Source organism: Propithecus coquereli, unplaced genomic scaffold (assembly GCF_000956105.1).
Source record: "Propithecus coquereli isolate 6110/MARCELLA unplaced genomic scaffold, Pcoq_1.0 Scaffold396, whole genome shotgun sequence".
NCBI lineage: Eukaryota > Metazoa > Chordata > Mammalia > Primates > Indriidae > Propithecus > Propithecus coquereli.
Window position 1 is genome coordinate 545965 of NW_012149685.1, and position 24696 is coordinate 570660.

Sequence of the window (24696 nt, forward strand, 5' to 3'; positions counted from 1 at the left end):
CCAGAAAACAAGTCTCAACAAATTTAAAATAATTGAAATCATACAGAATGTATTACCCAACCACAACAGAATCAAACTAGAAATCAGAAAGAGAAAACAGAAAGAGAAAAAAATCCCCAAACAGTTGAAAACTAAACAACACACTTCTAAATAATTCATGGTTCAAAGAGGAAATCTCGAGGGAAATAAAACAATACATTAAACTCTATGTAAATGAGGAAACAATATATGAAAATTTGCAGAATACAGCTAACACAGTTCTGAGAGGGAAATTCACAGCACTAAATGTGTGTATTATAAAAGAAGTCTCAAGTCAATCATTAAGTTCTCACCTCAAGAGCCTAGAAAAAGAAGAGTAAAATAAACCCAAGCAAAAGGAAGGAAATATTAAAAAGAAAAGTAGAAATCAAGAAATTGAAAATGGCTAACAGAGTGCAAAAGGGAGGGGAACTGTATGCATGTGAATGAGGTGATGGAATGAGGGGTGGTGGAAGGGCTCCATCAGGGCATGTCCATCTGGGAAGCCAGGCTAAGGGTTTCCTCTTACACAAGGAGCTTGGGCCACCAGTCCGCAGGCATTTCCCCAGGCATTTCCCCAGGGCGGAAGCACAAAGTAAATCAATTACTCGGCATCTCCCCGGGCAAAGCAGTCAGGCAGTCAGGCAAAGCAGTCATGGTGGGCAAGAGCACGTGGGACCCAGGTGAGACTCATTCTGGGAGCAGTGCCTCCCCCAGGTGCCTCTCATAGTAGGCCTTTCTCATTGGCTTTTCTGGTGTGACTCTGGCCCAAGGGGAGAGCAGGGGAGGGGAGGAATGGAGCAGGGAGATGACCTCACTGGCCAGACCCACTGAATAAAAGCTGTTTATAAACTTGTAAAAAAAAGAAAGAAAGAAAGAAAGTGGATAACAGAGGAAATCAGTGAACTAGCTGTTTCTTTGAAAAGATCAATAAGACAACACACTTCTAGCAAGATCGAAAAAGAAAAAAAAAAGACACAATTTGCAAAATCAGGAGTGAAGCATGAGATGTCGCTACAGTCTGCAGAAATCATAAGGATAATAAGATAATACTACACATAACTCTACATATGTACATTTCACAACTCATATGAAATGGACCACTTCCTTAAAAAAAAAAACTACAACTCACTCAATGTAAAATAGATAATTTGAGTAGCCTTAACAACTATCAAGAAATGGAATTTATAATTTAAAAACTCCCAGGCAAGAAATTTCCAGGCCCAGATGGATTAACTAGAGAATTCTACCAAACATTTAAATAAGAATTAATACTAATTCTACATAATTTCTTCCAGAAAATAGAACAGAAGAGAACACTTCTCAACTTACTTTATGAAACTAGTATTACTTTGATAACAATAGGGGGAAAAAAAAAAAGGAAAAAGGAAGGAAAGGTGGGTGGAAAACTATAAACCAATATCCCTCATGAATATATATGCAAAAATCTTTAACAAGATATTGGCAAATAGAATTCAACAATATATAGGTAGGTTTCCAGTTCCTAAATGGTGGCAAAGAGGCAAGCTAACTTTTCTCCATAAACAAAAAACCAAAACCAAACATACAGTGCCAAGATCTTCACTAGCAACAACCCAGAGCTCGTGTGTGAGGATGAGACATTTTCCAGGGCCACAGAGAAGTAGAAAAATTCCAAGCAGCTAGAGAGTTGGACTTTCACATTCACAATGCCCCCCCCCGCCCAATTCTGCCAGGCACCAACTGTGGAAAATCTTCCCTTAACTCACAGTTTCTATACTGGAAAAAGTGAAATTGAGGTGGTCAACCAGTTTTCCTACCTTCTTGGGCTCCCTGGTAGGAGATCTGTCCTTGCCTTACCCACAGGTAGCATTGTGACTGCCTGAAGGGAGAAATATCCTTGGAGACAGGCAGAGACAAACAAGGGAGGCAGTACTATCATTCCCAGCCTTGGAAACTCTGTTCTGTATCTTGGCCAAAGGAGATGCCAAATAAGAGTAGTTGTAGGAGGTACATACCCTAGGTCTCCTGGGCAGGAAAACTTAGCCAACCTTCCTACATTGCTGAGGTAATCCTTTTGGGACCTCTCCCATTTGGGACAAGCAGTGCTCTGACCATTTACTAGAGCTGAGATGAACATGGATTTAAGGCACTACCTAGAGCCAAAAAGGAGGCAGAGACCTAGAAGTGAAGATTTGCTTAGCAAATATATTTAGTAAAAACCAAAACAAGCTATTTTATCCAGCAAAATTGTCACTCGGATTTGAAAGAGAGACATAATCTTTCACAGAGTAACAAAAGCAGAGAGAATTCATTACCAGTAGACCCATCTTGCAAGAAATGCTAAAGGGAGTTCTTCAATATGAAAGGAAAAAACAAAACAACAACAAAAAATCCCCCAAACACTAATGTGCAAAAGAAAACTTTCCAAGGTATAAAATTCACCAGTAAAATCAAGTACATGGACAAATTCAGAGTACTCTATTACTATATATGTGATGTGCAATGCTCCCATAACTCAAGTATAAAGCCCAAAAGACAAGTCTATCAAAAACAATAATAGTGACAACAACCCAATAAGAGATAGGTAATTTTAAAATATGCAAATTAAGACAACTAAGAGTCAAAATGTGGGGGGATGGAGTTAAATGTAGAATTTTTTTGCACGTTCTTTTGCCTTTGCTTGTTTCTATTCTATTTGTGTTCTAAGATAAGTTGTCATCTCTTTAAAATGACTCATTGTATCTATGAAATGTTTTTTGTAAGCCTCATAGTAACCACAGTGCAAAAACCTGTAATAGATTCACTAAAAATAAAAAAGCAACAGATAAAAACATACTATAAGAAATATTCACATAACTACAAAGGAAGACAGGAAGACAGGAAGAAAGAAAGTGAGGAATCTCAACACAACGAGAAAACAAGGAACAAAAGGGCAGGAGTAAGTCCTTACCTATCAGTAATAACACTGAATGTAAATGGTCTCAATTATCCAATTAAAAGGCATAGAGTGGCTGAATGGATAAAGAAACAATACCCAATTATACGGTACTTTCAAGAAATCCACCTATAAAGATACAGATAGACTGAAAGTGAAGGGGTGGAAAAGATATTTCATGCAACTGGAAACCAAAAAAGAGCAGGAGCAGTATACTCATATTAGATAAAATAGACTACAAATCAAAAACTATTAAAAAAGACAAGGACGGTCACTATATATTGGTAAAGATGTCATCCAGCAAGAGTATATAACAATTATAAATATCTATGCAACCAACAACAGAGCTCCCAAATATATAAAGCAAACATTAATAGACCTAAAGGGAGAGATAGACTGTAATATAATAATAGTAGGGGACTTTGACACCCTACTCTCAGTGATGGACTGATCATCCAGACAGAAAATTAATAAAGAAACAGCAGAGTTAAACTACCCACTAGATCTAATAGGCCTTACCCATGTTTACAGAACATTTCACCCAAATGCTGTAGAATACACATTCTTTTCATCTGCACATGGAACATTTTCTAGAATACACCATATCTTAGACCACAAAACAAGTTTGTACACATTAATGGAAATCATATCAAGTTTCTCCTCTGACCACAATGGAATAAAACTAGCAATAAATAACAAAAGGAACCTTGGAAAATACACAAACACATGGAAATTAAACAACATGCTCCTGAGTGGCCAATGGGTCAATGAAGAAATTAGGATGGAAATTAAAAAATATCTTGAAACAAATGAAAATGGAAATATAACATACCAAAATCTATGGGATGTGGCAAAAGCAATACTAAAAGGGAAGTTTATAGCAATAAATACCTATATCAAAAAAGTAAAAGACTTCAAATTAACAACATAATCACGCCCCTCAAGGAACTAGAAAAGCAAGAACAAAAAAACCCAATATTAGTAGTAGGAAAGAAATAATAAATATCAGAGTAGAAATAAATAAAATAGAGACCAAAAAAATACGGAAGATCAATGAAATGAAAAGTTGGTTTTTTGAAAAGATAAACAAAATAGACAAACCTTTAGCTAGTCTAAGAAAAAAAGAAAGAAGACCCAAATAAGTAAAATCAGAAACAAAAAAGGGGACATAACAGCTGAGACCTCAGCAATACAAAGAATCATGAGAGATTATTATATGCCAACTAATTGGAAAGCCTAGAAGAAATGGATAAATTGCTGGACAAATACAACCTACCAAGATTGAACCATGAAGAAATATTAATAGAAAACCTTAACGAACCAATAATTATTAATGAGATCAAAACTGTAATAAAAAGTCTCCCATCAAAAATAAGTCCAGCATCTGATGGATTCACTGCTGCATTCTACCAAACATTTAAAGAAGAACTAATACCAATCTTACTTAAACTCTTCAAACAAATTGGAGAAGGGAATACTTCCAAACTCATTCTATGAGGCCGGCATTACCCTGATACCAAAACCAAAAAAATTAAAATACAACAAAGAAACTACAGTATTACTGATGAACACAGATGCAAAAATCTTTAACAAAATATTAGCAAACCAAATGCAACAACATATTAAAAGACCATTCATTATGATCAAGTGGGATACATCCCAGGGATACAAGGGATATGCAAATCAATAGACATAATACACCACATTAACAAAATCAAGAACAAAAACCATATAATTATTTCAACAGATGCTGGAAAAAGCATTAAAGCATTTGATAAAAATCAACATGACTTTATGATAAAAACTCTCATTAAAATGGGTGTAGAAGGAACATACCTCAAAATGATAAAGGTCACCTATGACAAACCCACAGTTAACATTGTACTGAATGGGGAAAAATTAAAGGCCTTTTCTCTAAATACTGGAACAAGACAGGAAGCCCACATTTGCCACTATTATTCCACATAATACTGGAAGTCCTTGCCAGAGAAATTAAATGAGAAAGAAATAAAGAGCATTCGAATTGGAAAAGAAGAAGTCAAATTAGTCTTGTTCATAGGAGACATGATCTTATACCTTGGAAAACCTAAAGACTTCACCAAAAAACAGTTAGAACTGATAAACAGATTCAGTAAAGTTGCAGGATATAAAATCAAGATACAAAAATCAGTAGCATTATCTGAAAAAGATATCAAGAAAGCCATCCCACTTATAATAGCTAAAAAAAATATAAAATACCTAGGAATCAATCTAACCAAAGAAGTGAAAGATCTATACAAGGAAAACTAAAAAAAAAAAAAAAAAGAAAAAGAAAAAAGAAAAGATCTTCCATGCTCACAGATTGGAAGAATTAATAGTTAAAAAAACAATACTGCCCGATGCAATTAATTTACATATTCAGTGCAATCCCACTGTCAAAATACTACTGGCATTCTTCACAAAAATAGAAAAAAAAATCCTGAAATTTATATGGAACCACAAAACATCCCAAATAGCCAAAGCAATCTTGAGCAAAACGAACAAAGCTGGAAGCATCACATTATTTGACTTAAAAATTTATCACAAAGCTGTAGTAACCAAAACTGCATGATGCTAGCATAAAAACAGACACATGGACTAATGGAACAGAATAGAGGACCCAAGATATCAATCCACACATTTACAACCAACTTATCTTCAACAAAGGCACCAAGAACTTACAATAGGTAGAGGACAATCTTTTTAATAAATGGTGCTAAGAAACTGGATAACTATAATGCAAAAGAATGAAACCAGACCCGTATTTCTCAACATACACAGAATTCAAATAAAAATGGATTAAAGACATGAATCTAAGACCTGAAACTATGAAACAACTAGAAGCGATGAAACAACTCCAGGAAATTGATCTGGGCAAAGATTTCTTGTGTAAGGTCTCAAAAGCACAGACCACAAAAGCAAAAATAGGCAATTGGGATTAGTTACCCATCTGACAAAGGGTTAATAACAAATAAATATAAGGAGTTCAAACAACTCAATAACAAAAACATAAATAATCTGATTAAAAAAGGACAAATGCTCTAAACAGACATTTCTCAAAAGAAGATAGGCATATAGTATATTGGCCAATAGATATAAGAAAAAATGCTCAACATCACTAATCATCAGAGAAATGCAAATCAAAACCACAATGTGATGTCATCTCACCCCAGTTATTAATAAAATGGTTTGTATCAAAAAGACAGGCAATAACAGATGTTGGCGAGGATATCATGAAAGGGGAACCCCACACACTGTTGGTGGGAATGTATTAATAAATTAGTATAGCCAGTAATGGAGAAAAGTATGGAAGTTTTTCAGAAAACTAAAAATAGAACTTCCATATGATCTAGCAATTCCACTACTGGGTATATATCCAAAAGAAAGGAAATCAGGGCCGGGTGCGGTGGCTCATGCCTGTAATCCTAGCACTCTGGGAGGCTGAAGCCAGTGGATCGCTCAAGGTCAGGTGTTCGAGACCAGCCTGAGCAAGAGCAAGATCCGGTCTCTACTCAAAATAGAAAGAAATTATCTGGACAACTAAAAATATATATATAGAAAAAATTAGCCAGGCATGGTGGTGCATGCCTGTAGTCCCAGCTACTCAGTAGGCTGAGGCAGTAGGATTGCTTGAGCCTAGGAGTTGGAGGTTGCTGTGAGCTAGGCTGAAGCCACAGCACTCTAGCCCAGGCAACACAGTGAAACTCTGTCTTGAAAAAAAAAAAAAAGAAAGGAAATCAGTATATCAAAGAGACGTGTGCCCTCTCATGTTTGTCGCAATGCTATTCAAAGTAGTCAAAATATGGAATCAATCAAAATGTCCATCAAAAGATAAATGGGTAAATAAAATGTGCACGCATACCCACACACACACACACACACACACACACACACACACACACACTGGAATATTATTCAGCCGTAAAAAAGAATGTCATTTGTAGCAACATGGTTGGAACTGGAGACCATTATGTTAAGAGAAATAATACAAGCACAGGAAAACAAATATAATGTGTTCTCACTCATATGTGGGAGCAAAAAAAAATGGATCTCGTCCAGGCACAGTGGCTCATGCCTTTAATCTCAACACTTTGGGAAGCCAAGATGGGAGGATCACTTGAGGCCAGGAATTGAAGACCAGCCTGGGCAACATACTAAGATGCCATCTCTACAAAAAAAGATGGATTTCATGAAAATAGATTATAGATTAGTGGTTACCAGAGGCTGGGAAGGAGATGGGGGAGAGGGAGAGGAAGGGAAAAATAAGAATATAAATGTATTTATTATGACTAACCTGTACACTTAAAAATGAAAAATGGTAAATTATACATGTATATTTTACCTCAATTAAAAAAGTCAAGAAGCTGTAAAAAGAATTATGAACCATTGCCAAGTAATGTTTATTCCAGTGTTATAAAGCTTATTCAATATTTGAAAATCAATCAATGTAATACGCCATATTAATGGGCTACAGAAGAAAAATCATGTGATCATATCAATGGAAGCAGAAAAAATATTTGAAAAAAATTCAATATCCATTCATGACATAAAATGCTCAGAGAATTCAGAACAGAGAGAAACTTTCTCTACTTGATAAAGAGCATCTAAAAAATGTGCAACTAATATACTTAATGGCAAAAAGCTAAATGCTCTACCGCTAAAATCAGGAACAAGACATAAATGTCCACCCTCACCTCTCTTACTCAACACAGTAGTAGAAATTCTAGTCAGTGAAATAAGGCAAGAGAAGGAAATAAGAGGCATACAGATTGAAAAGGAAGAAACAAACTGTTCTTATATACAGATGATATGATTGTCTACATTGAAAATTCAAAATAATCAATAATAACAAAAAGTCTAAAAGTAACAAGTGAGTTTAGCAAGGGTATAGGATATAAGATTAACATACAAAAATCAAGTGTATTTATGTATGGTAACAATGAGCACATGGACATCAAAATTTAAAATGTAATACTGGCTGGGCCTGGTGGCTCACGCCTGTAATCCTAGCACTTTGGGAGGCCAAGGTGGGAGGGTTGCTTGAGACCTGGACTTTGAGGCTGCAGTGAGCTATGATTGTGCCACTGCACTCTAGCCTGGGCAACAGAGTGAGATTCTGTCTCAAAAAAAAAAAAAAAAATGCAATACCATGTATAATCATGCAAAAATCATAAAAAACTTAGGTGTAAATCAAGCAAAGTTTATGTGAAACTTCTATGCTCAAAACTACACTTATATGCTGCTGAAGATATCCAAGAAGATTTAAATAAATGGAGAGGCATAGCTTATTTGTGGATTAGAAGGCAAAGAGTAAAGATTCTGTCCAAATTGATGCACCAGTTTAACAAATTCTTGTCAAAATCTAGCAAGATTTATATATAAATATAGATATATATGCTTATTTGAAAATTTAGAAAGACAACTAGAATAGCTAAAACTTTAAAAAAGTATAAAGTAAGAGGAATCGGTTTATCTAATTTAAAGTTTATTATAGTAGAAGTAATCAAGAGTGTGTCACTGTATTTGCAGAGGGATAGATACTAGACCAATGACATAGGACAGAAACTAATAAGTAGACCTACAAAAATATGCCCAAATGATTTTAGATAAAGGTACAAAAGCAATTCGACAGAGGAAAGAATCTTTATAATAAATGGTGCTGGCCCAGTAGGACATCCATAAGCAAAATAAATGTACTTTGACTTATGTCTCACACTTTATATAAAAATTAACTCAAAATAGATCACAGACTTAAATGTTAAACATTGAGAGGATAAAAATAACAAATTAGAGGGTTGGAGAAAATATTTGCCAACCATGTATACAATAAAGGATGGTACCTAGAATATAAGAGGAAGTCTCAAACTGAACAGTAAAAAGCTAAACAACCCATTTAGAATATGAACAAAAGACATGAAGAGACATTTCACCAAAGAAGAAGTACAGATGGTGGGAAATATGAAAAGAGGTTCAACATCCTTAGCCATTATGGAAGTTCAAATTAAAACCACAGTGATACCACGACACACCTATCAGAATGACTAAAACAAAACACTGACAACATCAAATGCTGGAGGTTATGAGGAAAAACTAAATCACCCATATATTGCTGCTGGAAATGTAAAATGGTAGAGCCCCTCTTCAAAATTGTTTGGCAGTTTCTTAAAAACTAAACATGCACGTATGTTATGATTCAGCAATTGCATTCATGGGCATTTATCCCAGAGACTCAGAAAGAGTTAGGTTCACACAAAAACCTGCCTATGAATTTTTATAGAGCTTTCTTCATAAAAGCCAAAACCAGAAAACAACCTAGATTTCCTTCAATGGGTGAATGATCAAATAAACTACGATACATCCATACCATGGAATACTACTCAGCAATAAAAAGGAAGGAACACATAATGACCTGAATGAATCTCCAGAGAAGTATGCTGGGAAAAAAAAAAAAAAAAAAAACGGTCTCAAAATATTACATAATGTATGACTCCATTTATGTAGCATTCTTGAAATGACAAAATTATAGAAATGAAAGGGGTTTTAGAAATGCCAGAAGTTAATTTTAAGAGAATAATACAGGCAATACAGATAACTTAGTTTTTGGAGTCAGATGAACCTGGATTTTATTTCTTGCTTTGTCACTTTTTAGTAAATGCAATCTTATGAAAGGTAAGCGCTCTGCTTATCATATGAAAATTGTGGGTAATAATAAGTGTTTAATATTAATAGAAGATATTGAGGAGTAAAGAAGATAATGCAATACATTGAGTGTATTGCTTGTACTCAATAATGGCAATGAGAATAAAAAGTTCTTATCTGCTGCTGAGAAAGGTCTCATTGTTCTTTGGCCATAGAAATAATAACCAGAAAGAACTGGTTTTAAACCTGTTATAATTAATCAATGACAACTTGCTTTAGAAACCGCTCTTTAAAGTCAGCCAATCAGCAATAGTCTCACTCAAGTAACCATGCTTTCCCAGTTAAAGCTTTGTCAAAGAACTCCTAAACATTAAAACTTCTGAAAATCTACCAATGCCTGAACTCCATGCTTTCCCAAACCCAGTATTGCTCAGAGAGATTATACCTTGCAAGTTATTTGTTAGTAAGCAGTAAATTATGCATTTTGTTTCAGATATCGAGGAGTGGTGTCTTTTATGGATGGGGGTGGCATATACAATAAATAAATAAAAATAAATCAATCCTGCAATAAGTAGAGATGATACTACTTACTCTTCATTATTAACATAGCCACCACTTTAGGTTGCTGTGTTTCATCTTCATTTTTTCCCTTAGATATTTGTATCCCCACCATTATGTATGTTTTTAAGACAACCAACTGTCCAGGTGAAGAGTGTAATCTGTTTTCATGGATAACTAATTCAGAAGGGATGCTAACTCATGACCTTGGTCTCATTAACAACCTATTGCTAGGAACAAAGTTAAATGAAAGTTAGCTTGTCCATAATTAACATATTTTTATCCCAAATAATAAATATAATAGCTACCATTAAACATTTAGATGACAGGCACTGTGATAAGTATTTTACCTCATAATATTAATTCCTTTTCAAAACCACTTTACAAGGTGTACATCATTGTCCTTTCTTCTCAGGTGCAGAAACTGAGCAGCAAAGTTTAATATGCTCAAGGGCAAATTAAAGACATTTGAGGCTGAAACTTTCTCCTGAACTTCAGCTTAAAAGAAAAAAAACGTAGTAACTATGAAATAAGTAGAGATAATGTCTTTTTTGTATTAGAGCTTAGTGCTGTACATATAGTGTTTAGTTTTTATGTATTAGTAAAATTTAGCTGGGCTTGTCTCAATATTCAGTGCAGTTTTGTCACTTTCACAAGCGGTTTTGGTGATAGGACTCAGGTTATTTAGTGGAAAATGGAGACAGTATCATCCAGGAAGGGATGTTAGGAATCTTAGATGATATAATCAGGAATTTTGATGCGCTAAATAATTGAGAAACAAAATTAACACAATGAACTAAATTCAATATAATACAAGGACCTCTAGGTTCTTTTAAGTTGTGTTTAACGCTACTGATTCTGTTCTTTCTGAGATTCACAAAGGTAAGTAAAGAACTTGTAAGTGTTTCAGATTAAAGAAAATAAAGTTTTGGAAAACAGACGCATTTCAGAATCTCTAAAAATTTTGATTTGCATGGCGTCAAGAAAAACAAGTTGAAGAGGACTCAAAAATTATTTTAAAACCTATGACTAGTGCTAGGATTTTTTTTCTCTCTTCTGAAAATGAAACAAAAGAAAAATACCAATCTATGCTAAAAAGTACTAGCTAAGTATATATCAAATATATTCCTGATATTGAGGGTTATATAATATTGCAACAGGGCTATGCCATAACATTTTCTGGTTTTTTTTTGGTTGGGGGTGGGTGGGATACAACATATGAGTGGTATGATATAGTGGTTAAGAGCAAGATGTAGACTCAGACAACAGTGAATTCCAATTGTGTTCCTTAATTCCATGCTCCCAGCTCCTTGTCCTATAAAGCCATAAAGACGATATTGAGTGTCTATGTTAAACACTTTACTACAGTGCCTACTAGATGTATGTAGATATTCCTTTTATGATTATGACAACCAAGCTATTAAGCTGGATTTTTTTTCTTCTGGTTTTATTTGTACTTAATGATGCCAGTTTGATGCCAAAATCTACTTTCCACCCTTTGAGTGTTAGAAGACAAACTTGCACAAACATGTGGAAGGAAGCTCTGCAACTTAAAGGAGAAGGAGCAGAAAGATGTTCTTTCTCCTGCCCCGGAGTTTTTGCGACACTGCATTGTGCTGGCACACTGCAGTATTTTTAGAGGGTTTTCAAATGTTTGCTGACCTTGAGTTTTTAGAGTCAGATACTGGTGATATACTTCAGTATCTCAAATGACAGATAAAAAGGTGAAGCAATAGGATCTTTCACTTCAGTGTATGTGTCTTAGGATGGCAGCTAGCTGACACGTGAAGGCAGTCATCTCTGACTTAGGGAATCTCTATAAGCACATTCTCCTATGATTAGATGTCAACCTGTAAAATATAGCTATGAAATTGGAAATTATTAACCAAAATTAAAAAACAATGGGTCATCCATAATAGCAAAATGATGAGATTAAGGCTAAGTCTACACTTTTCAACCTACGATTTGTTTTGTGATGATACTGACATACATTCCTAAAACAAAACAAAATATGATGGAAGATGTTAACAGTAATGATAAACTTCGACAATAATTTCTTTCAACCTTAAGATTTCTAAGAATCTATGGGTAGTGGAGTAAATCAGATAAAGATCAAATGGAATGAAATAGAATTTTATTGTTTTGGCATCCTCTATCTGACAACTATCCTTGATTATCTGCCAGTTGTCCTGTTATCTAGGTCTTCAAATTACATATTCAAGCAAGGACATTTTTATTGCACTGGGTTACTTTCGCAATTTTGCTTTTAGATTTCTTCCCAAACAAAGATAGTATAAATGTTACTGAGTTATCTCAACTTTCAGAAGAATCACAGTCATTTGTTTTAAGGAACATCTACGTCAAATATTGATGGAGTTAAGTATTTTAATCTGCACTCTTCCTATGGCTTTACTCTGTGGAAAGTTTATTTTCTATTTCTGGCTTAATAGCTATTTGACAGACATTCTTTGGTTTGCACTTTTATTAAAGAAATAATTTAGGGAGGAGGGAGGAGGGGACGGGTATATGCATACACAAAGAGTGCAATGCGCACCACCTGAAGGATGGACATATTTGAAACTCGGACTTGGGGAGGAGAGGGGGCAAGGGCAATATACGTAACCTAAACATCTGTATCCTCATAATATGCTGAAATAAAAAAAAAAAGAAATAATTTAGAGTCAGTCTGGATGAGAACAATCCCCTGATTTTGTGACAGTGATGCCCTTCAATACTGGAGACAGCTGTATTGTTGCCCTGGCATTAGGAGATAAAGGGATGTGCTTTTTGAGTTAAAGAATAATGCTGTATCATGTAAGAAAAATCCAATAAAGAAGTGACTGTGAAACTAAACAATATTTTATTCGCCTGTCACTTTTACTTTAAGTTAGAGAATTTTTCCATTCACATTTCCACAATCTTCTTTCCATATTGTTTTTGAGAACAAATCTAATAACATAATAGAATAGAACAAGTTTTTAAATATATCTATGAATTAAATAATACTAAAATCAATTAGAAAAATATCATTCTAGCTCTTCCAATTAACAAAATAAATATTTCAAATTTATCATTAAATAAATTATTCCATCGATTTCTTTAAACTCTTCTTCCTGATTCAGCTACTGTTACTAAGTCAGGGAGCTGCTTCTGATGGGTCTTATTTTTGTGGAATTCTTGACTTCCTCCAGGCCATGTACTTTTGCTTTGGCTAATAATTCTTTTTAATAAGCATGTCTCTCTCTTTCTCTCTATATAGACATGTATTTATATATATGTGTATAAAATCTATATCATATATCAATAGTTTTCAGTTATGAGGACAGTGAATCTAATTGGATATATTCATTCTTATTTCCCTGGTTTAACAAAGGGCATGGCTATATTGATTTTCTAGAAAAGACAACATGAAAATAGATCAGTTAAGCTATGCTTTAAAAGCATATATTTAATTTATCTGAATAACAGGGCATAAAGTTACATAAAAGGAGTGGAACTTGATTTGAGCCCCTAGCTATTCCTATAATTATTCTTTGGATGGTTCTGCATATTATAATTTATACAACCTCAAACTGCATTTTTATCCTGTTCCAGAACAAAACTAATATTGCTGCTATAAAGATCATGCTGAGTCAAGTTTAGTAGGGATAGAGGCATAGATTTGTTAGGCAGGGGGAGTGAGAGGGTGTCTTAATGTGTCACTAATATATCACTAAGTATAAGCATCAGAAATCTCAAAGAGCCTTCTATTGGTGTTTGGTGGGTGCCTAACAATGTTACCAATAATTGACCTCTAACCACAAAAAATCACATAAGATATAATTTCCACCAAATTGTCTCTCCTACTCATCTCTCTTACTCCTAACCCCTCCTAACTTGGGGGGACATTTGCATGAGAGTGGTTATGTTTGCCTCCCAGGCAACTGCTGCGATTGGAACTCCTGCTTAAAAATTCCTTTTCAACCAGAGGGTGAAATTTAGGAGTACTTACTAATCACACAAATAATCAGTTCTACATTATTTCTAGATACCAAAACTCCAAGGGAAGTAGGGTTACATTACTGTAGATCTAGAGAGTCATTTTCAAAGTCCCGTTAAGGTTGAAGTTTCCTTTTTATTTGGACACATTTGGTATCTTCCTACTGTTGCACTTTTTTTTTTTATGTCCCCTGAAAAAGGTGGCTTTCGATCAATGGAAAAACTGCAATTTTTTTTTTTTTGTATAAGAAATGTTTCTCCAGGGGCTACAGATTATGCTGAGCATTTTTTTTAATTAAAAAATTTATAATTGTATGATTTCATCAATCTGCCCTTTCACTGACTCATTTCTTGTTTCCCGGCAGAGCTCACTGACAGTGAATGCATTTGGCTGCTGTTTCTTCTTGAAGCTACTTTTCCTCAGCAGCCTCAGTAGAATGTACTGTTACCATGGATATCAGTGCAGTCTTTATATTGCTTAAGACAAAGTTCTAAGTGATGCCACCATGACTGGGGTGAGGGGAAGAGGATGAGGGAACCAAGGAGAATTTTAGCCTACCAACTGACTCAAAAATGTCTTAACATTTAGAAAAACGTATGGAGTTCAAAACAACTCTGTATAAGGAATTCCAGTCTGTTTTTGAATTTTAGTGACTGCCCAGCCTACCAGGAGGAAAGTTTATTCTGATCAGTGAAAAATTTACTATTATTGAGGATAAAAATCAGGCTTGGAAAAGAGAATCAGGACATAGGAAGGCAGGGTTGAGGTTGGCGTTACTCACAGTGATGGGGAAGATTGTTCACATTTGCTTAGGGACTGATGAAGTAAAGGTATTACTCCTGGGGGTTCTTCACTGTTAATAATGTATATTTCTTTGGGAGGGGAAAAAATACAAATCCTACAGCAAAAACCTACTCTACCTGACATATTTGCTTCTGTGCAAAAGGAGAGCTTAGCTACAGCATTGACAATCACTCAGGTTTTAGAATCATTTTTCAATTTCAGTTTTACTCTACATCAGAACAGATAGTTTTGACTTTAATGTTGATACAATTAGGAAACATTTCTATTTTCCTGTCTCTTGTGTGTAAGGTTTACCTGGTTGATTCTCATATCTGCTTCTCCCACATCTTGACTTGCTCTCTTACATCTTCAAGATTGACGCTACTTTCTGCCATCCCTACTTTTTCCAATATTTAAATCTTCATCTCTCTTTCTTATCTATTCCAGACTTTCCTCTATTTCTTTGTAAATGAGATACATTCCTCATTTGATGTAAGGGATCTCAATAGCACTACACCTAGTCTCAGTTAAATGACAAAAGCCAAGAATCATGTTACTCTTATTCCATTTCCACATATATAGAGTATGGATAATATTTCTTTTTAGTGGAAAAAGGTTTTAGAGAGTTACTTTTCAATGACTATAATTTAATGATAATATGTTATAGATAAGATGTATAAGATAAAATAATACAATGCTTTTATTTAAATTCCTAGTCTAAACTTGTATGGAAAGAAACATTGAAATGCATTATATTAAAAAACATGACAAATGCCAAAATTAAAATAGGAAATGAATGTTCTTTTCCAAAATTTCCTAAAAAATCTTTTAAAAAATACTTTATATGGCTCTGAGAAAGCAAAATTTATAATTTGGGAATGGGATAAGGGAAGGGTAATAAGAACATGAAAAAAACCACACACACCCAAGAAAAACCCACGTAATTTCTTCTAGTTTTTCCTGATAAATTCCTGGCAATGCTGAAGCTCTTAAATGGCTGAACTGACATTGTAGATGTGAGAAAATCACAAGCAAGTTCAGCATAAGGGGTAAGTTTGTGAGCTAAGACTACAGTAGCAAACTTTTGATACCATTCTCTTCATCTGTGTCCATCCTGATGTTGACTCTTATTAACCGTCTTATTTCTCCAACTGCCAGGTCATTATGCACTTAACCTAGAAGACTGAGGGAGGGGACAAACACTCAGGGAGGGAGGAGTCACAGATGCTTAGAGACCTTTGAATGCCTAGGCTTTAGATATCAAAGAATTTTCAGATTTCATATTGCTAGGATTTCATAGACTCTTCGTTACCCATTCCAAAAGGGAAGTGTCTGAAGTTATATTTGTTTTAATATGCCACTTTAGCCTTTTTGCTGCAACATTTTTCTGCTCCACCATTTTAACATATCCTTACAGGTATTATGCTTCAATTTTTAATCTCCTCAGGGATATGCAACCTGTTTAAGACTCCTAATACTTTTAAAAGAGTCTTGTCATTCTAGAATTAGGGCAAAACAGAATTATCATTCCTATGGAGAATGTCACCAAGTCAGACTGTAATGCCTGCATTTAAAATAACATACGTTTTTGCATTTTTTACACTATCACCTTCATATTATTTTCTATTACATATAGGAAAGTAATCTAAAATGGTTAGTCATCTGTGTGAGTATGGCAAGAAACGTTAACTCTGTCAATTTCTTCTTTTATAAAATGTTTAAAATAACAGTACTTATGTTATATGGTTGTTTTGAGGATTAGATGAAGAAATACATTAAAGCATTTATCACAATGCCTGACATTGAGTAAAGATTTAATAAATGGTAGCTAATATTCTTACCAGAGAGGCTGCGGTATAATCCAATAGACTGCAGGTGTGAGGGAAGTGATGTGATAGGACTCTAATGTACAAATAACTCTTTCTGAAACTACAAGTGTTTTCAGCCATTGAAAAAAATTTTAGTACTATTAATAATTCTTAAAGTGCTCATATATTACTGCCTGGAATTCAGGGGTTAGGGAGATGTATGTAGCTGTGATGTGTTCTTTTAGCAGGGATTCCTAGACTTGTAAAATTAATGGACGTCAAAATTTGAGATTTTGGGGACTGACATAGCAAGAGGAGATTAAAAAACTACCACCTACTATTACACCATTAAAAAAACAATACAGGATTTAACACCCTCAACATTTTGCCATCACCTAGCCACTCTCAGGTACACAAGTTAGTAGCAGTAGGTACAAGGAGCAAAATGCTTTCAGAGAGATGAACACTATTTTGTCCAGTTATTTTATGTGTCTAACTCTTTGGATCCACAGCTTGGAAGGTACCAACATTTGTTCCCCTATTGTGCTTGGAGTACTGGTAGGCATGGCCAAGATTATTACCAGTATTAATTCAACCAAAAAGCTATGATAGCTAGAATAGAGAGCGACCAGTCAAAACCTTTCTATAAAATTGATTTCCCACCAAATCCCTATAGCATCATAGTGGTTTCTTATGGCTTAGGTATAGAGATAAGATTAAAAAAAAATCTCCTGGAAAGGCTTAGAGAAATAAACTCAAATGTAGGCACTGGCTAAGAATTCTTCACCACTTACTCCCCTTGATTCCCCATTCAATTTATAGTTGAATTTCTAGGTTTCCATTCTTATTATGTGTATCCTAAGATACACATAATATCTCATTCCATGACAATTGCAAAAATAGCACTAACTTTTAAAAACATTCATTGAAAATATAAATTCAATAAATAATAGTATAATTATCACACTTATTTTAGTAAATTTTGAAGCCCAGGATAATACTTCTGTTACTATTTTCATTTCCTTAGGTTGATCCTCACTGAATATTAACTTGGCATATTCAATTAATATATAATAATCGCTAAATTTGAATATTTAAAGCATTCTTTATTCTCTTTACTCTGAAAGTTAACAAGTAGACATATCTATTTATAGATTCAAGAAATCTCAGATTTTAAGCAAAGTTGCTATAACATGGAGCAGTCAGAAGCTGCTTATCATGATAGTAGGAAGAAGATACAAATGACTTTGTACGATAAAGACATGATAATATTTTAAAGACATAGTGTGTTATTTCCCATTTGACAAGAAGTATAAAAGTTTAATAAAGTTTTCAGGTAGACTAAACAATTATTTTAGCCTTTAATAAGGTTAACCACCAGTTCACAAATGTTTAATCAATCACAGGATTGCATGGGTTCCTTAAAGCAAGTAAGGAGGCAAGGAAATGATCATCATGATGTGTATCGATGATATGATTATAAATGTAGTATTATGGACTTTGAAAATGAATGTATGGATGGATAATATAAACACTTGCTAGTTCCATTTAGAGTAATAAATGAGTAAGACTTTTCCTTTTAAGATAAAGTGATAGTGACTTTTTGCCACTATGTAAGTGGATATGATTCCTTCATTTGGTTGGACAGCTTACTCTCGGCTCTGATAGGCACTCTCTCCATATGCTGCCATCACATCCATTCTCTCCTCTTTCCTCAAAAAGAAGATTTCCCCCCTTTCCTGTCTGAGATTTGCAATTTCCCCATCACTAATGGTTTCTTCCCTTCAGCCTTTAAATATGTTCAGGTATTTGCCATCTTAAATATCTTTAATATTCTTCTATCTTCCTTGTAACTCACATAATTCCATTCCTCTTGCTAGGGATGGGAAGTCCTTAGCTATTTTGGATCAATGAGATGTAAGAAGAGGCGCTGAAAGATTCAGGGATAAAAGAGACAGTTACTAGAAGTTTGTTTCTCTCTCTTGCTGGATTTAAAAGAGGAAGCTCATAGCACAAATTGTTGTTGATAATCATCTTATAATTATGAGAGGAATCAGTTTAAGGATAAAGCCAACAGTGTGGTGGCAGAGGGGAATGGGAAAAAAGTCCCTAAGTGTTTAATAATAGAGAACCAAGTATTAAATTTGAGGATTAGCCGAGATCTTGACTACTTCTTATGTTAGCTAAATATTTCCTTAATATTAAAAGTGTTTCCATTGAATTTTCTACAACTTGCTGTAGAAATCATCCTGTTGATAAAATCTTTGATTATTCCTTCTCTGTCTCTTCTTCCTAAGTATCTTATGTCTCTTAGATGTTGTTCCCTGGGGTTCTGTGCCATTCTTCTGTCTCATTCATGACTCAGTAATAACATGTTCTGATGACTCCTAAATTTGTATCTCCAGCTAAGATTTCTCTACTGAACTTTAGATAAATACATCCAAATATGCACTGAACACTTCCACTTAAATGTCCGAAAGAAACATACCTCAAATCAACATAATAAAACCTAAACTTCCCCTACTCTTCTCCTGTTACTCTTTCTGTATTTCTCATCTTGGTGAATGAACATCATCACTCACTTGACCAAATTAGAAACCTGGGTATCAGCTTCACAACTTTTAACTATCTCTATGTCCTATGTCCAGCCAATCACAAGATCATTTTGGCTCTACCTTTTAAGACGGTATTGGATCTATGCCTTTCTGTCCACTACCCATTGTTTCTGTCTCCTCTGCCTGGGTCACTGTGGGAGCTTCTTACCTGGTTCCATTGTCTCCAGTCATTCTCTCCAACTCATTCTCTGAAAAGCTATCTCAGTGTTCCCTAAATGAAAATTTGATCATGTCCTTTCCCTATTTAAAACACTTTAATTTTCCTCTTCCTATTTCCTACAAGAGAAAGCCCAGCATGGTCTGGTTTCTGCTTATCCTTCTCACCTTATTTGATACCACTCCTCTCTTCACAACTTCCTCACTAAACAGGTGCCCTTTCCAGGTGTAGTCATAGCCCTGTATCCCATCTTCACAGCACTCACCACATCATATTTACCTGTAGTGCTGGATATCATTACCCGATAGGCAAATTAACAACATGTGTAGTGCCTTGAAATCAGTAACATTACAAATTATTTTGGATAAAATAAAATTTGATATTTAATGTACTTTTTTAAAAGCACTGAAGTAGTCATCAAGGGAAAAAATCATCTACCTCACAAAGAATGTAGGTAGGTATTTAATATATATGTAAGTTATGAAGCATAATTATAAAATGAACACTCAGCTTAAAAACTAGAGTGTAAGAACCACAATTAGACTTCAGAATTAGAATAGCACCAACAATTGTATCAGCTTCCTCCCTGATCCGACCACTACCTTCTCTTTAGAGGTAACCATAATTCTAAATATTCTATTTACCATTCACTTATAACAATAGTTTTCTTTCTCATGTACTTATGCTTAAACGGTGTATTTTTAGTTTTGCTTATTTTCGAGATTTATAAATATGGTATTCCTGATGTTTTCCATCTCCTGGAACTTTTTTTCCACTCAAATTAAGTTTCTAAAGTTTATATACAGTACTGTAATTATAGCTTACCAATTTTCACTGCTGTGAAATATTTCTTTGTGTGAAAACAGAACTTATTTACATACTCTCCCAGTGATAGAAATTTGAGTTTTTCCAGTTTGCTGGTATTATAAACATTACAAGTACCTTGATGACATGTATAAGAGTTTTTATAGTTTAATATCTTAGGAGGAGAATTGCTGGAATGTAGGGTATATGCAAGTTCAGCTTTACAAGATAATTTGTTACCAAAGTGATTGTGCTTGATGTTCCTACAAGAAGTATAAAAGAGTTTTCATTGCTCTTATACTTGCAAACAACTTTTTCAGATTTCTTAATTTTTGCCAGTCTAGTAAATGTAAAATAGCATCTTTTGCATTTCTCTGATTGATAGAAAGGTTCAGTTTTGTTTTAATATTTATTTACCTTCTTGATTCCCCTTGTATTTTGCCAGTTTTAAAAATTGTGTTGTATGTCTTTATTATCGATTTGTAGGCGTTTTAAAAAAATATATTCTGAAATGATGCAAATCCCTTGTCTCTCATATATGTTGCAATGATCTTTTCCCAGGTGCTGGCTTTCTTTTTACTCCTGTATTGGTGATCTATCATGTAGTATTATAATTACCTACTTAAGACTCAGCATACTTCAGGAGATTAAAAGGTTCTTGAGGTAAGAAACCACACCTCATTCATTTTTGTTTCCCCAGAATCTAGTAAGTGTTCCACATAGCGTAGTGTACATACAGTTGCTCACTAAATGTTTCTTGAATGAATTGTGACTTTAGATATAGTGAATCAGTCTTTTTGTGGCCAAATCTCATTTTATGCAAATTGGCTACAACACACTGCTGAAGCCAAGAGAGTCAGAAGTATATGTCATACACCTTTCTGTATTTGCACTTCAGAGATGGGTATTAAGAGGTTAGAGTATCTTAAGATACTCTTTTTTTTTTTTTTTTGAGACAGAGTCTCACTGTGTTGCCTGGGGTAGAGTGCCCTGGCGTCATCCTAGCTCACAGCAACCCCAAACTCCTGGGCTCAAGCGATTCTCCTGCCTCAGCCTCCCGAGTAGCTGGGACTACAGGCATGCGCCACCATGCCCGGCTAATTTTTTTTCTATATATTTTTAGTTGTCCAATTAATTTCTTTCTATTTTTAGTAGAGACGGGGTCTCGCTCTTGCTCAGGCTGGTTTCGAACTCCTGAGCTCAAACAATCTGCCCGCCTCGGCCTCCCAGAGAGCTAGGATTACAGGCGTGAGCCACCGCGCCTGGCTTAAGATACTCTTAAGTCAAAGACATGGTATCTGCAGAGAGGTGGCAGAATGTTGTTCATAAACATTCATTACCAACTCTGAACACTTGACGGTGTTTATTTTCCATTCTTTTCAATGCACGTACAGTTAACCAAACATGTTATAGTAGGATAATATTTAGCCTAAAATTATCAGAAAGTTAGAAATGATGTTAAGACACAAGATATGGATTACATATTACAATGGATGTGGAAGGTTCATGGTTTGTGTCATCAAGTCGAAATTGGTTACCTTTTTAGTAATGGTGTCCGGAGGTACATCCCGCCTCCCAAGTGGATAAGGATTCCATTGGCCACTAGGAGATACATCTTCTTGTCCATTGTCTAAAATGTTGCTTTGCTGGGACGGGGTCTATTGCAAAAATGGTATGGCATTCTTTAGTGATGTAGTAGAAGTTTACCATAGTTTTCTGAAAAGAATCCCTAATGATTATGGTAAAATTAATTTTGTTTAATTGCAGAACAACATATCCTAAACTGGAAATATTATTATATACTATTTACCAGGTACAAATTCTAAATTGACAGCTTTTTAGAAGCAATGAGAAAAACAATTAAGATAATCATCTTAGAGTTATTTACTGAATTTTAAAGAAAAGTTTAGATTATTTACAGTACCTGAATAAAAATAATCAGAATAAAATCAACCAAGTGTTAAAAACCACATTTAAAATTTGCTTAATTTGTCTCTTTAATATGATCTTACTATTTAAAATATAAATTCAAACCATATAATACATAGAATGTAACTTCCAATATTCCAAACCATAACCTAAAGTAAATTTTATAAGGCTGTATTGATTCTGGGAGAATATGCCTTGCACTAACCCAAAATAGTGTCAACATTGGCATAATGCAAGATTTATGGCATTATCTACAAATAGCTTTGAGGGAAATATTAAAGCAACATTAAAAATACGCTATTAGAAAAAAATTATGCTATTAGACTCACAGTATAAATAAATCATGACTCTTTTGAGTACCAAATTTATTTATTTATATAAATCACTTAGGTATTAACATTTAAATTCTTCATGTATATTTTATTTTTGGCTGATTTTCTGCTTATTATTTTTAACAAATAATAATGCTCCTGTCTTTATTATTACTAATATTAAATATTTGGGGGCAACTTCCTATTCTAACCTGAGTAATAGCAAGCGATCACACACCATCAGAAAGATAGCCCCCAGTGGAGGGATATGTAATGGTATATTTGTATCTATTTTTGCAAAGGCTTTTTTCCTTCCCTAGTCTATAGGATATACGAGCACTGGTTGGTTTCCTGGGGAATTCTTATGTGGTTGAGATGTTATGCCTCAGTGTTAGCTGCGCCATTTTCCGCACATGTTCTAAATAATTCCTACTGATAAAGCCTGGTTAGAGAGTGTATGTGCTGCTGCACTTTGTGTAAGGAATTATCCTCCAACCCCAGAAAAGGAGAACTGCACTATTCTCTTTATAACATGTTACAGATGGGCTGCTTGCCAGACTTAACCTGGTTATACTGAGTTCCCAGTTTGTTCTTTGAAAAACAATTATATAATCACCCTATCTGCATTCTGACCACATGCATTTTTTAAAAAGCATTGTTTGGAAAAATTTTAGAATAGAACTTATTATGACTCTAGATGAAGTCTTCCTTGGGTCTACTGGATATAATGAAAAGTAAGGAGATAACTCAATTTTCTTCTCGTACTTTGGTAATATGAATTCTTTTTTCACAAGTCTATCAGAAAATATTAAAAAAAGAAGAAAGGTGTACTGAATTTAAGCTCCTGGGTTATTTAGGAATGAATCTGTGTTTATTTGAAAAATCAAATGTAGACAACACATTTAAGTTACATGTTACTTGAAAATACCCAGGTAGCTATTCAACTCCTGTCTGTTTTCAAGCATTGATTTTCTAGTCTTCATGTTTTCTAGACAAATATGTTTGCATATGCCCATACACAATTTTCTGGATATTAAAATATGGAAAATACAAATATTGAAATTAAGCAGTTAAGACATAATTATGCAGTTTAAACACCACTGGCCAGTGTTTTCTTTTTGATTTTTTTAGTACTTATGTCTTTTCTGACTTGGTACGTCTGCTAGTGAAGTGGGATAATTAATATGTTCATCTGGCTAGATCTGTGCAATGCAGATTTTTGAGAAGCAGCCAGAATTCAACACAGGTTTCCTTTTTTATCTCCATATTATCCCCATCTCCGTCTCTATTTTCTCTACCACACTTGCTTTAGCTGCCCAGACATGACTCTGAATCAGTGTTAGAGAGCAATTGAGAATCACAACATTCTTTTCGGTGTAAAAAAAAAAGGTTAAAGCCCTTTAGTCAAAATCCTAATATGATGGTGTAGGCTCTTCACTAGTTTATAAATTAATATCTCTCTTTTTTAAAATTAGAATTAACAATCACACCAATTCTTCTATATTACAGGTGCCAGAGGGAACATAAAGATGCAAACATATAAAAAAGGATATTCTTTTTTCATCTTTATCTTTTATTATCTTTATCAAAAAGATAATTTTGATAGAAAAATTGAAATAATTTCCTGAAAGCAACTTCTGTGTAAGAATGCTCTGGCATTTTTGTTTTTATTAAATGAGATACCCAGTGGTGACTTAAGTTTGCAGAAATAGAAAGACCATGAAAACAATTTATTGATGTTTAGTGGTAGTGGTAGTGGTAGTGGCAGTGGTCGGGGGGACCAGAAAGAGAATTATGCAGTATGTTCACATTCTTTCCCAAAGGAGTATAGTATATAAATCTAGTTGCTTAGCTGCTAAAATTGTATAAAAGGCTCAAAGGAGCTCCTGAAAAATATTTTTAAAAATTAAGCTATCACTGTTGAAATTTATTATTCTAGAGAAAATAACCAAACTGATGTTTAGTTATTCATTCAATTAGTTTTTGGACAACATTCTTGATATTTTATTCAGACATTTCATTTATTTATTTTTTTAGGAGACAGGGTCTTGCTCTGCCACCCAGGCTGGAATGTAGTGGTGCAATCATAGCTCACTGTAGCCTCAAACTTCTGGTCTCAAGAGATCCTCCTCCCTCAGTCTCCCCAGTAGCTTGGACTAC

At 34.4% G+C, this 24696-nt stretch overlaps 1 protein-coding gene across 1 annotated transcript in view; it reads right to left on the bottom strand.

Moving 5' to 3' along the window:
- The window catches only part of LRRC7 (leucine rich repeat containing 7), a 571016-nt gene that overhangs the window by 56485 nt on the left and 489835 nt on the right, over positions 1-24696 (bottom strand). Inside the window, exon 24 of the mRNA XM_012652676.1 lies at positions 21835-21954. Within this exon, the coding sequence (XP_012508130.1) occupies positions 21835-21954 (120 nt within the window). The remainder of the gene's footprint in view (positions 1-21834; positions 21955-24696) is intronic.